General features: G+C 42.7%; 1 protein-coding gene across 1 annotated transcript in view; it reads right to left on the minus strand.

Annotated features, from left to right (window-relative positions):
* The window catches only part of FLT3 (fms related receptor tyrosine kinase 3), a 54,269-nt gene that overhangs the window by 25,955 nt on the left and 11,711 nt on the right, over positions 1–16,603 (minus strand). Inside the window, 6 exon segments of the mRNA XM_032611689.1 lie at positions 7,691–7,859; positions 8,862–9,015; positions 9,112–9,251; positions 9,579–9,706; positions 11,808–11,937; positions 15,693–15,808. Coding sequence (XP_032467580.1) covers positions 7,691–7,859; positions 8,862–9,015; positions 9,112–9,251; positions 9,579–9,706; positions 11,808–11,937; positions 15,693–15,808 — 837 coding nt within the window.

Here is a 16,603-nt window from a genome sequence, read left to right on the forward strand (position 1 = left end):
TATAGTGATGGGAGATTTCATTTCCTATCAAGTGAGCACTGAACAAGATTTTTGTTTGCCTTGTTAACAAGAAGGCTGAAAAAGCAGAAAGTGAAGTTTCTTTTTCTCTTCTTTCTTTTTTTTTTTTTTTTTTTTGCGGTACGTGGGCCTCTCACTGCTGTGGCCTCTCCCGTCGCGGAGCACAGGCTCCGGACGCACAGGCTCAGCGGCCATGGCTCACGGGCCCAGCCGCTCCGCGGCATGTGGGATCTTCCCAGATCGGGGCATGCACCCATGTCCCCTGCATCGGCAGGCGGCCTCTCAACCACTGTGCCACCAGGGAAGCCCAGAAAAGGGAGATTCTTACCCTGACCTACTTCTGGACAGCCAGAAGGAACCGGCTGGTGAACTGGAAATGACAGAAAGATCGCGGGAAAGACAAATTATAACTTTAGGGAGAAAAGTAAGTACAGGTAAATGCGATTTCCAGACTTTATGAAGGCAGGGTTTAAGTGGTCCAAGAAGAGACAGATGTGAGCTTCTAAAAGGGAAAATGTAATTCTCACCAGACAATAGCCAAAGACCCTGAAAAGGAAGAAGAGAAGAGATAAAAAAGAAGCCAGTGTGCTAGCCAGGAACCATGCCAAAAGCACCAATCAATTTGATAAAGAAATTACCAGCTAATGAGAACCTACTGTATAGCACAGGGAACTCTACTCAATGCTCTGTGGTGACCTACATGGGAAGGAAATCCAAAAAAAGAGGAGATATATGTGTACATATAGCTGATTCACTTTGCTGTAAAGCAGAAACTAACACAACATTACAGAGCAACTATAATCCAATAAAGATTAACATTAAAAAAAAGAAATTACCTATACAACTATTGATTATCACGCAGACCAATCTGTTTTGCAAACGTTTTCCCTCCTAAGTCTTTTGTGCTGTCTGAATGGAGCATGACTTGCCATGGGATAGACAAGAGAGCATCTGAAACGTCCTCATTCTTCCAGGTAGGAAATCGGTCACAAAAATAGCCTGAACACAAAATGGAATATCGAGATCCTTCTCAACCGCCTGTCTTCCTGTTTATGGCAGTTAACCCCAGCAAAAGCAACAACTGCATCGCCGACCCTCCCCTGGAAATTCCAAGGGGACTAACCGATTAGTACCAGGGAGTTGCAAGCTTCCTTTTTCCCTGGGGTTTTTCTGAAAATGCCCAGCAGCCATGAGATGGGAGATCAGGAAACTGGAGTTCACAGTTGAAGTATCTTTGGTGACTAAGAAGATGTGTTCTCATTACAACTATGAGAAGGGATTTCTCCTCTGTTACAAGCAAAATGCAGGTGATTTTTCTATTCCATTTAGCGCCCAGAGCTGGGGAGTTGAAAAGGGGCAGGTCTTTCCAGCAGCTCAGGGAGTAACTTCACTATAAAAAATGCATTATTCAAAGAGCAAGGGATGATAAAAGTCAAACCAGAAAACAGGGAATAATAAAGCACAGACTGGGGAAGCTGGGAGCTTCTGAAACTGGAGAGTGAAGGGCTGGCAGGAGCGAGTGACTTTACCCGGCACTGGGAGGTCCCCATCAGCAGATCCTGCCCCCTCAGACTGCAGGACATGGAGGGGGTACAGCCTGGCTGAAGTTGAACCCAGTCTGCACACATTTCTGTCCAGAGTTAAACGAAGAAAGCTGGGCAGGGGGCAGGAGAGGTGCTGATGACTTTATATCAATCTACTTAATACCATGCTCATTTGTATTTTATTTCAGGGGAGCCCACAAGCCTGGGGAAGTATTACATAATCATTAAAAACCCAAGAGCGAAGCACAGCACATCTCTTAAGGCAGCACACTTTTCTTTTTAAATAACCAAAGCACATGCCTGCTCTTCTGTTTTCTTACACACTAGGTATGAGAATCTCACACTTTTGAAATGAGCTGGTGTCAAAAGGCAGTACCAGAGTGATGGTTAAAAACACAGGCTTTGCAGACAACTCTGCCATTGCCCGGTGGTGTGACCGTGGGCAAGTCACTGAGTCTCTCTGAGCTTGTTTCCTCATCCGTAAAACGAAGATAGTATCTACCTTTTATGGTTGTTAGAGGAGAAGTTTTTGTTGAGTTTTTATTAAAACGGTTTTGTATAAACGGCTTATAACAGTGCCTAGTAAACACGATAAATGTGTTAGATTGTCATTACTATGAGGCTTATGAAGTCCGGCAATCATTTTGAATAAAAAAGACATTTAGAACCTTTACTCTGGGGTATACATTAAGTGAGAAAATCACATTAAAATAAAGATGCAAAGAAAAAAAAAAACTAAAGTAAATGCCCATCAACAGGAGTTAGTCAAAATAAAATTTTCTAAAAAGAAGAATACTGTGTCACCATAAAAGTGGTAATGTAAATAAGGTAAGCCATTAAAATGATAATATAAATAATAATAATGTACTTATTAACACAGCAAGAGATGAGATTTTTAAAGTGAAAAATCAGGTGACAAATGGCACAATTAATTTCCCGTTTGTACAAAAACCTATACTCATATGTTTCTATCATGGTGGTTATAAAGTCTGAAATATAATTCCTGGTGGTGGAATTATGGGTGTTATTTCTTTTTTTTTTTTTTTTTTTCCGGACACGCAGGCTCAGAGGCCATGGCTCACGGGCCCAGCCACTCCGCGGCATGTGGGATCTTCCCGGACCGGGGCACGAACCCGTGTCCCCTGCATCGGCAGGCGGACTCTCAACCACTGTGCCACCAGGGAAGCCCTATTTCTTTTTTTTTTTTTTTTTAAAGGCAATTTCACAAAATAAGAGTGAATGAAAGGTATTGACTTTGCCCTAGGTGTAGAGCAAGTAGCATAGCCTGTTTCCATATTTAATAAAATGAGATGATGGGGATCAAATGAGATAATCCGTATAAAGGACTCTGCACATCGGCACCTGGTAGGGCTCAAAGAAGTTTCTTTTGGTCTCAGTGAGGCTTCATGATGTGGTTAGTATCTTACAATTGAAGGGGCAGGGTTTGGTTGGAGGTTCCGCTATTTACCTCTATTAACCACTATTTACGGTCCCCAAACGTCTTTCCTTCCTTTCTGTATACATTCAGGGCTCATCTCCTTCAGGGAACTAAAAAAGTTCTCCTAAAGAAGCTCAATACACTCCTGTAATCACATATCATTTATCGACTTGAGAGTTTGCTTTTCTCTTTGTCCTAAGAAGAAATATGTCTCACCACCCAGAACCCAGACTCCACCACACCACTGGTACCAATAAGTGCTCAGTTAATGCCTGTTGTGGGCAGAACTTCGACTTGGTAGAGTTGGGAAATTAAATATTTCAGGGAAAAAAGAAAATACAGGGACTGGGCATGCCTCAGGAGACTCTTTCAGAAGAACTTACTTAAATAATTATAACATCCTAATAAGTCGTTTTGTGTGTGTGTGTGTGTGTGTGTGTGTGTGTGTGTGTGTGTGTGTGGGTGGGTGTGTTTAACTGTGAAACTAGGAAAAGCTAAGGCAGATTTGTTTATAAGTAAGTCTACAGAGATAGAAAATTAGGCAAACTAAAAGATGAAATATTCTAGAACCTTTTCCCAAGACCAGGCTGTCAGGATTTCATAAAATGTAAACACATAAAGGGAAGCCCTGATAAACTTTGGTGTAATATTTGAGGAAGTAAATTGGAGAAACGAAGCTGTGAAGGTGGGGAAGCTGTAAGATTTCTGGCACACATGCTCTGACCACACCAAAGCTTTTTCAGTAGTACTGTTATTACACAGACCTTTCGGTTACAAATAAAAACTGGTGTCACTTTGCTTTTAAAGTCCTCTCTTGCCCCAGGATGAAAATACTGTACTTCATAAACAAAATTCAGTTTGACTAAATTGTTGAACCTAAGTGATGGGTAAAGGATGCTCACTGTGCTATTCTTTTAGTTTATTAGTAAATTTGGAACTTTTTATGATAAAAGATTGAAAAGAACTCAGGTTAGAATTTAGTCTGCATCCCCTATCACAACACAGAGCCTCATGTGGCGAGCAGATGACATGTAGAGCACTTGTGTTCAATATTTTTGTAGTTGATCTTTCTTTTTCTTTAATTAATTTTTATTGGAGTAGACTTGCTTTACAATGTTGTGTTAGTTTCTGCTGTACAGCAAAGTGAATCAGCTGTACATATACATATATGCCCTCTTTTTTGGATTTCCTTCCCATTTAGGTCACCACAGAGCATTGAGCAGAGCTCTCTGTGCTATACCCACAGAGGTTCTCAGTAGTTATCTATTTTATACATAGTATTGTATATATGTCAATCCTAATCTCCCAATTCATCCCCCACCCCTGTAGTTCATCTTTTATTCAACATTTTGAGCATCTTTTTCATGATGAAGGAGGTTCCATCTCACCTTGGCATTGCCACCTTGGCAAGTGGCCCATCACACCCAGTACATCGTTATCACCAATTAATACTGTAGTTCTTCAGGAACTTTTTAAATAAAATAAACACTGAGTGATAGGTGTTGTGGTGAGTGCCATGTGCTAGGTGTTGTGGTGAGTGTCATGGTCCTTGCAGTGCAAAGAGTATGCCACTGACTTATCTTTGGCCCAGGCTATGCACTTTGAGTTGCTTTCTAGGGGTGATGATGAATTCATTCAATTACTCAACAGCTGTTGACTGCACGAGGCATTGTACAAAGACAGAGAAATGACAGCACCTATCCCAACGGAGGTTATGAGCTCACTGTTGGGATTCAACACAAAAAGAGGTTAACTTTGAATGAGAGGTACACATCACTATAGAAATCAGGACCTGCCCTGATTTATTCATTTAGCTACCTCCAGAAGATAACTACTTGGGGTCAGGGGTGCAGAGTATGATCATGGGATGAAACAAGATTAACTAGCCCACTAGATTGCTCCGAGACCCATAGATCAGAGACACAGTCCTCTAATTAGTGAGTCTGTCAAACCTTAAGAATTGTGCCAGATGTCACCAGCACAAGTAGCAATGACCTCCCAGGTGGCCCCTGGCACTTAAATGTGCCTGTATAACTTGAGGGGGTTGGGGGGAGACATCACCTTATTCACACTTGTAGCCCCTTACGGCATTGAGACCATCAAGAAGACATTGAAGGAATATTTGTTGAACTAAATTGAATTGATCCTCTATCTCTTTGAATCAGGTTCAAAAGAGAATCCTGTAGAACTAAGAGCTTCTCTGACAGGGGGTCACAATACAAAGAAGGATGGGGAAAGTGACAGCACTGACATCCTGAACACAGGTAGTCAACTCAACTAACAGGAGAGGGGCTGACCCCCTGCCTTCTACTTTCAAAAGTTTGATGGTTCAGCATAAGGGCTTATGACAATGGGGTGACCCCTCCAAGGCAGTGGTTCTCAACCCCAGGCAATTTTTTCTCACCAGGGGACTTCGGCAATGTCTGGAGGTATTTTTGGTTGTCACAACTTGGGGTAGTGGTGCTACTGACATCCAATGGGTGGAGACCAGGGACGTTGCTAAACATCCTATCATGCATAGGAGACCCGCAGAATGAAGAATTACCCGGCCCAGGATGTCAACAGCCTGCTGTTGGGAATCCCTGAATTAGGGGACTATGTGTCCGTCCAAAGGTTGCTTTCTTAATTACTTGAAAAATGAATGCTTCGAACATTAGGAGGCTTGGGTGAGAGGGCAGATGATGCCATGCAAACCCTGTGTTACAGCTCTTCTTAAAAAAGCAAACAAGGATCAGTCACAAATCACTTTGGGATATAGAACAGCGCAGTCATCAGGAAACAAACGGAAGAATCAAGATGAAAAGAGCTTACTCTGACTCTTCACCTAGACCCGTGCTATCCAATAGGAATATAAACAAGCCACTTCGGGCTCCCCCGGTGGCGCAGTGGTTAAGAATCCGCCTGCCAATGCAGGGGACATGGGTTCGAGCCCTGGCCCGGGAAGATCCCACATGCCGCGGAGCAACTAAGCCCGCGTGCCACAACTGCTGAGCCTGCGCTCTAGAGCCCGTGAGCCACAACTACTGAGCCAGCGTGCCACAACTACTGAAGCCCGCACGCCTAGAGCCCGTGCTCCGCAACAGGGGAAGCCACCACAATGAGAAGCCCGTGCACCACAACGAAGAGTGGCTCCTGCTCGCCGCAACTAGAGAAAGTCCGCGCACAGCAACGAAGACCCAACGCAGCCAAATATAAATAAATAAATAAATAAATAAAATTTATGAAAAAAACCCAAACAAGTCACTTATGTAATTTTAAAGTTTCCAATTAGCTATCTAAAAAGTAAAAGGGAGTAAATGGTAACAATAGATTTTATTTAACTCAATATATCTAAAATATTGTCATTTTAACATAAAATCAAGACAAAAATTATTGAGGTATTTTACATTTTGTTTGTCATACGAAGGCTTCAAAATCTGCTGTGCATGTTCCAGCCACACAACATCTCCATTGGGACCAGCTGCATTTCAAGCTCCCAATAGCCATATGTGGCTGCCAGCTACTGTACTGCACAGCACAGATCCAGACCCGTGATGGGAATCACCAGAGGTTCTCATTAACAATGTGGAACCTGGGGGGACTTCCCTGAGTCCAGTGGTTAAGACTCCGCGCTTCCACGGCAGGGGGCGTGGGTTCAATCCCTGGTCGGGGACCTAAGATCCTGCATGCCAAGTGGTGCAGCCAAAAAAAATAAAAGAAAAATGCAGAATCTGGGATTGCGCCTCAATTTTAGTTCAGCATGTTTGGAATGGGAGTCAGGAATCCACTGGCTCTGATTCAGTGATTCAGCTGATTCCTTTACAGTGGTTTATGGACCCATTATTGAGCATCAGTGATGGACTCTCGACCACTGACTCGCTGGAGAGATGACAGGTACCTCTCAGCTCATTGTCTATCCTGAAACCCTGTTACCTAGGATTAGTTTTAAGAGACAGGGGGTATCACAGCTATAGGAAATACAAGGAAGAGCTGGTTTTTTTGGGGGGGAGAGAGATAAATTAGGAGTTTGGGATTAACATATACACACTTCTATATGTAAAATAGGTAAACAACAAGGACCTATTATATAGCACAGGGAACTGGACTCAGTATCTTGTAATAACCTATAATAGAAAAGAATCTGAAAAAGAATATATATGTATGTATGTATGTATAAATGAATCACTGTGCTGTACACTTGAAACTAACCCAACATTGTAAATTAACTATACTTCCATTAAAAAAAAAAGAGACTTCCAAAGAGAAACTTGACTGCAGTTGGACAAATCCCCAGGAAAATAAGATTTTCCTTCAGCACTCATCACTGGGCTATTTCTGCATTTATTTTTGAAAACTTAAATCAACACACCTATAGGTAGTGTTTTCCTGTTTTTAAGGGGTTTTACTTCCTCAGTCATCTGCAAACGGGCTGAGAGAGGCTCCGTGTACCAATAGCATGTACTCTCAAATGGGAAGTAGCAATCTGGTGACTCAGAAAATGCCAGACTCAGACTGATATGATCCTTTCCATTTTTCGTGCGGTGGGTTACACTATCTGAACTGATGAAAGCGCTGTTACCGTGTCCTCACATCTGCCGTTTGCTTTCTCGCCTTCAGTGTCAACGTCACAGCACATAAACTTATAATACAAAACCGCTCTTCTCGAGGGCAACCAGAGAGCGATGATGTGTCCTGGGCTGAGTTTGCTCACCTGTACCCGTCATCCAGGCCACTTTGCTCACAAGGAAATGCTTTTCGAGAGAAGGTCCACGTACATCTGATTTGTGGGTATGCTTTAAACCTGACAGAAAAACAAAACTCTTCATACTGGTCAATTTCATAATCTTCACTTGATTTGGAAGCGTTTATAAATCCCTTTTCTGTTAAAAAAAATGCATTTTTAAGTTAGATAATGAGATTCATATGGAGGAAATATATTGAGAGGATAAATAAATTTTTATTCATCAGTTTTATGCAAGAAAACTCAGATTTGATAGTTTAACAAGAAACGCAGGAGTCCTGTCCCCATTGATAAGCCTGAGCATGTCACCTTCTGATTCCTCTCAGCATTAGATGCAAATAATTGACACTCTTCCCAAAGAAATGTATAAGTAAACCTATAGATTTTGCTGACAAGTTCAAGGGCTTGAAGGGCTTCCCCCAGCCTGGCCAACCATGGACACAGAGGGGCCCACTGACAATCCCTGTCCTCAACCAAAACGGCCCCCTCGCGACACATTCCGCATAAAATAATCTCAGGTCACAAATAGAATAGTCTAGCCGGAGATATTCACAAGGTTTCCCTATGGAACACTTCCTTATTAGTTGAGTAAGAGAATCCCTTCACTTCTTAGCATTTTCATGATGGCCGAAGGCTGCCACCTACTCCGAGATTACGTAAAGCGTGATTATTGTCAGATCCTACAGAGCCCACCCAAACTTCCATGCATCTAAGTGCGTGTCCCACCCTCTCGGCCATTGCGTTCTACCCTTGAGAGGCAGTTCTCAGGTAGTTCTTAGAACAAGTGCTTAATAAGGGTCGAGTCTGTGTCTGGTTCTCTGCCAGGTCTGGGAGTATAGGATAGAAGGGATTATTCCTGTCCTTAGGAAACTTCCAGCCTACTGGAAGACAAAAATCCACAAACAGAGGGTCACATTACAACGTGCTACCTGCAAAGACAGTGGCATTCAGGCGGGCTTGGTTTAACCAGCAAAGGAAAGGAAGGGGCAGCTTGTACTTACAAAACTCCCCTAATTCGGTTTCTTTCTCAGCTTTTTGATACTGACAGTATACTGAAAGCAGAATTTGCAGTACCTGCCCTACATTCCACACTAAAACAACTGAACACGTGAGTACAGGTTACGTGCGCAGCCCGCATTACCTAGGACGGTGACCAAAGCTGATTTACTGGGATGCTCTGAAGAGCAGCAGGTGTAATAGCCAGTGTCGTCTCTTCCCACTGATGATACAAAAGCAAACAGAATCCGTATCATAGTTCTGTTTGTGGAATAGGTACTCATCTCAAAGTAGCTGCCCTAGATTTTAATAAAACAGAGTTTGAATGGAGTGATTTCCACCTGGACTCTTGGTTCATTTTTCTGCATCTTTGGGATGGAAGCTCATCCTCTCACCTCTTCCAGTGCTTTATTCTCTAATTCCCAGCTGAGCCCGAATCCGTGGTTTACATGAACAGCTTTGCACCTTATCCATAAGGGTTCCCCTACTTTAAGAAATAATTGTGGCGGTGTGGTCTGAGGAGTTTGGTTTAGATCTAGAAGATGAAAACACCCCGGGTAAGAAAAATAGTGATTTTTTTTTTTTCCTCATCACAAAATATATCCTGAAAATTCTGCAGAACAAAGATTTTGATGGTATCTCAAATGTTCCCAACCATCTCAAAATAAGAGTCTTTCAGAGACCGACAAGGCTCTTATGAAGAAATGAGCACTCACAGAAATCTAAATATTACACTGGAAATGGCCTGAAGGAGCTATAGACTTTTTGAAATTGGGTAAGGACCTAAGGGGTGATGATTAGTCCCAGCTCATCTCTAAGGAACAGTCACTGAGAACAGAACGACATGATACTATGGTCTTACCAATAGTGAAGAGTTTCGTACATTCCCTGCCCAGCTCATTTCTTGCACAGCACCGTATGTCTGTTCCAAATAACTCATGGAGTACACTTGCCTCCTTTGTAATGACAGCTGGACTTTCTCCTTTACAGCTGCAATTAAAAAATAAATGTCAGTACCATTTTTTTTTTTAAGATTCCATATATAGGGGTTAGCATATGGTATTTGTTTTTCTCTTTCCGACTTACTTCATTCTGTGTGACAGACTTTGGTGCTTTGCGATGACCTAGAGGGGTGGGATAGGGAGGGTGGGAGGGAGGTTCAGGAGGGAGGGGATATGGGGACACGTGTACGCATATGGCTGATTCACTTTGGTGTACAACAGAAACTAACACAGTGTTGTGAAGCAATTATACTCCAGTAAAGATCTATTAAAAAAATAAATATCAGTTGACTAAACATCTTTTAAAATTACAAATGAATGTTCAGGAGAAGAACCAAATTAAAGGTTCTAGATTTTAAGAAGCTGATAAGAAAGCAAAGACAGGAGCAGGTCACAAGGCAAACCAATTCACAACTAGTTAGTAATTCCTCATCTCACCCAATTAGAATAGAGTGAGAATCTAGAGAGAATCACAGAATAAAACAGTTTAAAAGGCTTTGTGTTTGGTGACTTGTTGGTTGTTAAAGAGAGAGGAAGAATGGAAGAACTGAGAAAAGACAGAAAAGGGGGAAAAAAGAGAAAATGGAGAAAAGGAAAAGCATGATTAGGTTTTAATACAGCTTAACAAGGTGTAGGTATGCTTTCTTTGAAGCTCTGAAAAGGACAACCAGTGAGAGGGAGAGAGGCCACAGTTGCAAATGTCCCGAGTCCCCGGAGCTCACAGAGGAGAGGGCAGTGTCACTTGAGGGGTGTCAGCCACATCTCGGGATTTGAGGGACCACCTCCCCTCTCCCGCCTCCTTAACCATCACCTTTCCCAAAGCAGATACGGCTATTGGACTCTGTGTATAGTCACATTTCTTCTCTTTATCACTTTAGTCAAATGTATTCTCGTCTTTGTTTATGCATTACTCCTTGAGTTTTTTTTTTAAATTATAAGACAACAATAACTATGTTTATTTTGGAAAATCCAGAAAAACCCAAAGAAAAGAATATTAAATTGCCCATATTCCTACCACCAAGAGATAACAACGGTTACTATTTTGCTGTGTGTAGCTTTCTAATCTTTTTCTTTTCTGTGCACGTGTGACGTATATATCTATAGGTAATCTCTTTTTCTTGTTCGTTTAAAATTTGGGATCCGCTCATATTATTTGGTAACCTGATTTTTCACTTTTTCTCCTTCTCTTTCGTTCCCTTTTTCAATAAAAGTTGTTTGGTAAATTTTAACTGGTTCAAATGGCATGAACCGTTACTTTGTGAACACTTAGCTATGACACATGAAAAACAGAAGTGAACATTTATATGGTTCTTACTACCTGCCAGGCACTGTTCTATGTGCTTCACATGTACCAGTTCATTTACTCATCAGAGCGATTGTATTAAGGTAAGTACTGCTCCCACCCGCATTCTTCTGATAGGCGGGGAGGGGTTAACTAACTTGCCCAAGGCCACACAGGTATAAGCAAAGCAGGGTTCAAACCCAGGCAGATTCTACATCCCTAAACAATCGTATTAAACCGCTCTTCCAGAGTAAACATCATAATCACAAATTAAACATTTATTCACAGGGAGTTTCTTACTTATAGGGAATTATACACTAAAAGCTGGACCTTTCTTTTTCCCCAACCAAATGCTCAGGGAGTCGACAATCGTGTAACTTAAAAGGGCTTTTATTCGTGTCATGTGATATCCAGGGAGGGTCCTACAGGTCAGTGACGTGACAGACGAGGCGCTCCAAAGGGCTCGTCACTAAGGTGTCCCCCACCATCCTCCCTGGGAAGCCCACACCAATCATTCTTTAAAAAGCCAACGTTTCCTGGGCTTCCCTGGTGGCGCAGTGGTTGAGAGTCTGCCTGCCGATGCAGGGGACACGGGTTCGTGCCCCGGTCCGGAGCCTGTGCTCCGCAACGGGAGAGGCCACAACAGTGAGAGGCCCGCGTACCGCAAAAAAAAAAAAAAAAAAAAAAAAAAAGCCAACGTTTCCTGTTAACAGGGTGATAAATTGTACAGGCAGTACGATGTCAACTATATTAGAAAGAGACCGAAAAAGTAAAGTCATAAAAGCAGTTCTCTCTCCACATGTCATACCTGTCACTCTGTGAATCGCAGAACACCCATTCCACGGTTGGTTCTGGAATGCTCTCCGAGATGCAGACCAGGGCATCCTGATTTTCCATTTTTCTAAAGTAAGGTCTCCTTAACGTGTAAAGCAGTGTATCTAAAGCATCATAAATTATTAACGTTTTAATATTAAAAATGCTTCATATTATAAACATTAAAAAAAAAAACTGTCTTAGCAACCTCCTCAAAAGAAAAATTCTGCACCATTAAGAAAAGTTAACCTTTCGTGCCGTAGCGGTGTCTTCTGCTCCACTCCAAATAGATATAATAACATATCCCTCCTCACCAATATATTAAATTCAACTCTGGCTGAAATGCTAACTTTAGCATTTATTCTCGTAGCTAATGTCTTTGGGTATTTCATGAATCCGAAGACAACTAATGTTTAGTGGAGTGAAGCCACGTAAAAACACAAATATCAATATGCATGGGAAAAAGAAAAGTAGAAATAACATAAAGTTTATAACACATACTTATATAGTTTAAGACCCAACTTTCTTCCCATAATTTTATCTAGAACTAGGCAGAAATATAGTAGGATGGAGGTAGAATTGGAACAGAGTTGAAAGGCTTGGCTTAGCCTCCTGTTCACATTGGACCCTCACACCTCTCCCCTCGCCCCTTCTCCCCCTCCCCCTCCCTTCACATATAAACTCTCTGCTTCTGCTCGGACCCCTTAGGAACAGGAGTTCATGACCGCCCAGAGTCGATCCTCCCATTTTTCAACAAACCATTTTTTTTTTCCAAAGAAAGTTTCCCGTGCTAAATTTCAATCTTCCTCCTTATAATAAATTCTGTTTTAAAATAGTATCTAATACTTTATATATATGTATATACATAGCAAAGAATATATGACGAGTTAATTTTGAAACATAATAATAAAAACGAATACCCGTGGACCCATGCTCAACTTAATAACCAGAATAATGACAAATATCTTTGAATCTACTTTTGTCCTGCTTCTCCTTGTCTCTCAAGCCTAGGTTAACTTTATCCTGAATTTCCTGTTTATCATTCTCATACTTTCACACATATTTCACCACATAGATGTGTGGCCCTAAACAATACACTGGTTTGTTTTGTTTGTTTTTGAGCTTCAACATACGGCATCGCTCAGTATGCAGTCTTTCACAACTTCAGTTTATGTTTTTAAGATTCATCCATGGTTTTGCATGTAGCTATGCTTCATTCATTTTGCTACCACTACATTGCGTTCCATTGGTGGATATATCACAATCTATCAGTCCATTTTCTTGCAGTGGACATTAGGGTTGTTTCCTGTATTTTGTATCACCAACAACGGTGCTATGAACATTCTGTGCATTCCTAGTGAGGCAGGTGTGTAAGTTTCTTTACAGTGTACCTAGGAGTGCAACTGCTGGTCCATATAGTGTGAGCACTTCTGCTTTACACATAATGACAATTTGTTTTCAACAATCTCCTGGGTATAAAATGGTATCTCACTGTGGCCCTAATTTGCATGTCTCAGTTATTAATTTAATATGTTTACTGACAATAGTGAAATGCCTACTCGTGTCTTTTCTTAATTTTTCTACTGGTTTTTTTCTTATTGATTTATAGAAGTTCTTTACCTATTATGACTATTCATCCGTTGTTGATTATGTGACTTCCAAACATCTTTTCCCATTTTCTGGTAGTTTTTACTTTCTCTCCCTGTAATTGCTGACCATTGGTCCCAATTTTACCCTCTAGAGCAATTTTTTTTTTAAAGTGAAGTTTGCTGCCACATGAAAATCCTTCAAATATTTAAAATCAAATGCGGAGGTCAAGGGATATCATTATCATCGAAGGCATTTTAACTAGTTAGCCCAGGTTTCCTGACTCATGCCAGAAGGGTTTCCTCTACGTTACACTGCAATCAATCTTCTTCTCTCCTCAAACATATTTCCTTCTCTCTGCTAAACATTCTTAATTCCCTCAGCTGCTCCCAATTCAAGGAATTCTAAGATCTTCACTATGCTGGTTGCTCTGTTTTGTCAATATTCATCTGAAAAAACTGTAGAACCGAAAAGAGTAATTTTCCACTAATTTCCTTAACCCAGACATTACATTTTCGTGAACGCTGCCAAGGTTCAGATTTCCTTTTTTAGCAACCATGCCATACTGTTGGTTAATAGTGAACTTGTGGTTCACTAAACCCTTTCCTCTTTTTCACGTTGACTGTTGCCAAGTCTACCCCACCTGATTTTTTTTGAATCCCACCACCCAGCAGCACGTTAAAAACAGTTACAACTTACTTGAATGATTGTTGTACTATTTTTACATTGTAAATCTTAAGTGAAAAGAAGTTACCCTAAATAAAGAGAGCAGATGCCCAGTTATTTTATACAAATTCAAGTATAAACACTTGACAAAAAAAAAAGAGAGAGAGAGAGAGAGAGAGAGAGAGCAAGAAATCTCTTATTCTCTTCCAACCTGAGGATTTACTGTCCCACAGAGCGGGGTCGGGGACTGGGGAGGGGACAGGGAAAAAGACCAAAATCAAAGAGAAACAAGAGGTACCTCTTGACTTCTGACCTTCTAGGGCTCTGGTCCTATAGATATCAGAGTAACTGAAAGGCTTTTCAAAACAAATGTTGACCGATTTTGACTTTGCTGGGTTTCTGCCCGACAGGCTGACTTTGGAACCTAACACCCTGTCCCCAGCCCTGGTCAGATGACACCTGTGGGAATCGCAACGGCCACGAGTGCTCTTCTGTTCGCAGCTCTGAGTGCGAGACCCAGTGCAGTGTGGCCCAGAGTGTGGACCTGGCCACGCTCGGCCTCGGGCTGTCGTGCCCGTTTCCATACCTCTCAGCAAGCCGTTCACCTGCGATGGTGGGTGCAGAACAGCCTCGGCCAAGGGGAGCCGTGGTTCCCCCTGAGCCCCGCACCTCTGTGGGCTGGACACACGTGCACCACAGCCTCCGCCTGGCAAGACACACCAAGGCGTAGCCTGGGAGCTTGCTTTAAAATGGTTAAACCCAGAGTTTCTGGAGCACTGCCCTGGCCCCTAAAGGCAGCGGGACCCATGTGAACGCCTCCACCGCTAGTACCCATTTGTCATGTGGGGTAAAGCAGCCAGTGGGTACAGGGCTGAGTCCACACAACCGCAGGCCTGCGCGTAAGTGGGTGGAAAGAAGGAGAAGCCAGGAGACACGCAGATGGTGGTTCAGCCAACTGCACAGCTGCTTCCCTGGGTGAGAACTTCCGCGTTGTTCCTGATGGTTTGCGTAGCGATCTGGTGTTTGTATGAACACAGGAGCCGCCAGGTCCATGTGGTTATTTAAATGGAATTTTTAATTGATCAAAATGAAAACTTTGGTCACGCTGGCCACATTTCAAGTGTTCACCAGCCACATGTGGCCAGTGGCTACCTTACTGGACAGAGCAGACATTCTCATCACCTCAGACCGCTCTGTTGGATAGCTCTAAGCTCTTGAAATCCTGAGGTGTGTATGGGTATCCCCATTTTACAGATCCGAACACTGAGGCTCAGAGAGACTACGTGACCTGCCCAAGGTGGTCGTATCAGACCCAGAATAAGAACTCAGGTCTTCTGACTCCACGGTCAAAATGCTTTCCACTTCTTTCCTGTCATCCATCCGTGGCTGAAAAAAACGGGGAGCCGGAAAATACAGGGTGCCCTGGGTTCGGAAAAGCATTCACTCTCACCGTCCGTGGGTCACATCAGGATCTCAACAGGTGACGGGGCGGTTGAAGTGAGTTCAATTAATTCAACTACGTATTGAGGGAAACCTGGCTCGTGTGTCTGGGGAAGCCGGTAAGAGCTCTTGGGTTCTAACTGCTCCTTTAGAATATTGAGGGTACCGAGTAGCAAACAGCACTTACTTCTTATACTCACTGTAAACAATACTGTATAATTGGTGGCTTCACTCTGAATAAAAAGTAGGTATTCTCCAGCCTGGGTTTCTGTCATTTTCAAAATGACCATGGAGACAACTCCTCTGAAACACAAGAAAGAGAACTGGTTAATCTGGAAAACGTGTGAAACAAAAACCCTCGAATTTCACACTGAGTCAGAAGGTGGCTGGGCGCCTCTGGTCCACCTCGGTGGAGAACGCAGCTCCTGTCCTGTGCCGGCGCTCAGCCTGGGCCTTGTTAGCTTCACCTTGACCTTTATCCAGTCCCTCCCTTGGGAGTGAGCACCTTCACCTCATGCTGCCCAAGCCCCTCGGAGGGAAAACTCCTACCAAAAACGTATAGACTTGGTGGGACGCCCTCCTTGGCAGTAGTGGACCATTCCTGCCAATGACAAACCATCCTCCACAGGCGTATCTGCCGGCCACCCGGCCACCAGCCGGCGTGCCCCACGTGCAGAACCAGATGACGATACAAGCAAGACTCACTGACATCAAGAACAGTCCGTTTTGTGCCCCCCTCCCACCCCCTCTAGAGGAAAGAATTCAAGCAAGATCAGACACAAAGCATTTTCCTTTGAGGTAGTAATTACACTGATATATCACAAAGGAGAGATGTCTCAATGTGAGTATTTCTAACTTTTCAGATACTTGGTAAAGATAAATTTGGCTAGGGGCATTCTCTTCAAAGAAACAACTTTGATGTGTGTTTGGTGATATCTGTCCTCCTTAGAGCTTAGAATACGCTCTAGCAGTCGGTTGAGTAGTGTTGGATTTAAATGGACACTTTCTGACCTTTAGACGTTACTGCTCAACACTTGGCATCAGCTGGGAGAGTCTGTGCAGAATCTCAGGCCCCGTCCACACCTACTGAATCGACAT

Source organism: Phocoena sinus, chromosome 18, assembly GCF_008692025.1.
Source record: "Phocoena sinus isolate mPhoSin1 chromosome 18, mPhoSin1.pri, whole genome shotgun sequence".
Classification (NCBI taxonomy): domain Eukaryota; kingdom Metazoa; phylum Chordata; class Mammalia; order Artiodactyla; family Phocoenidae; genus Phocoena; species Phocoena sinus.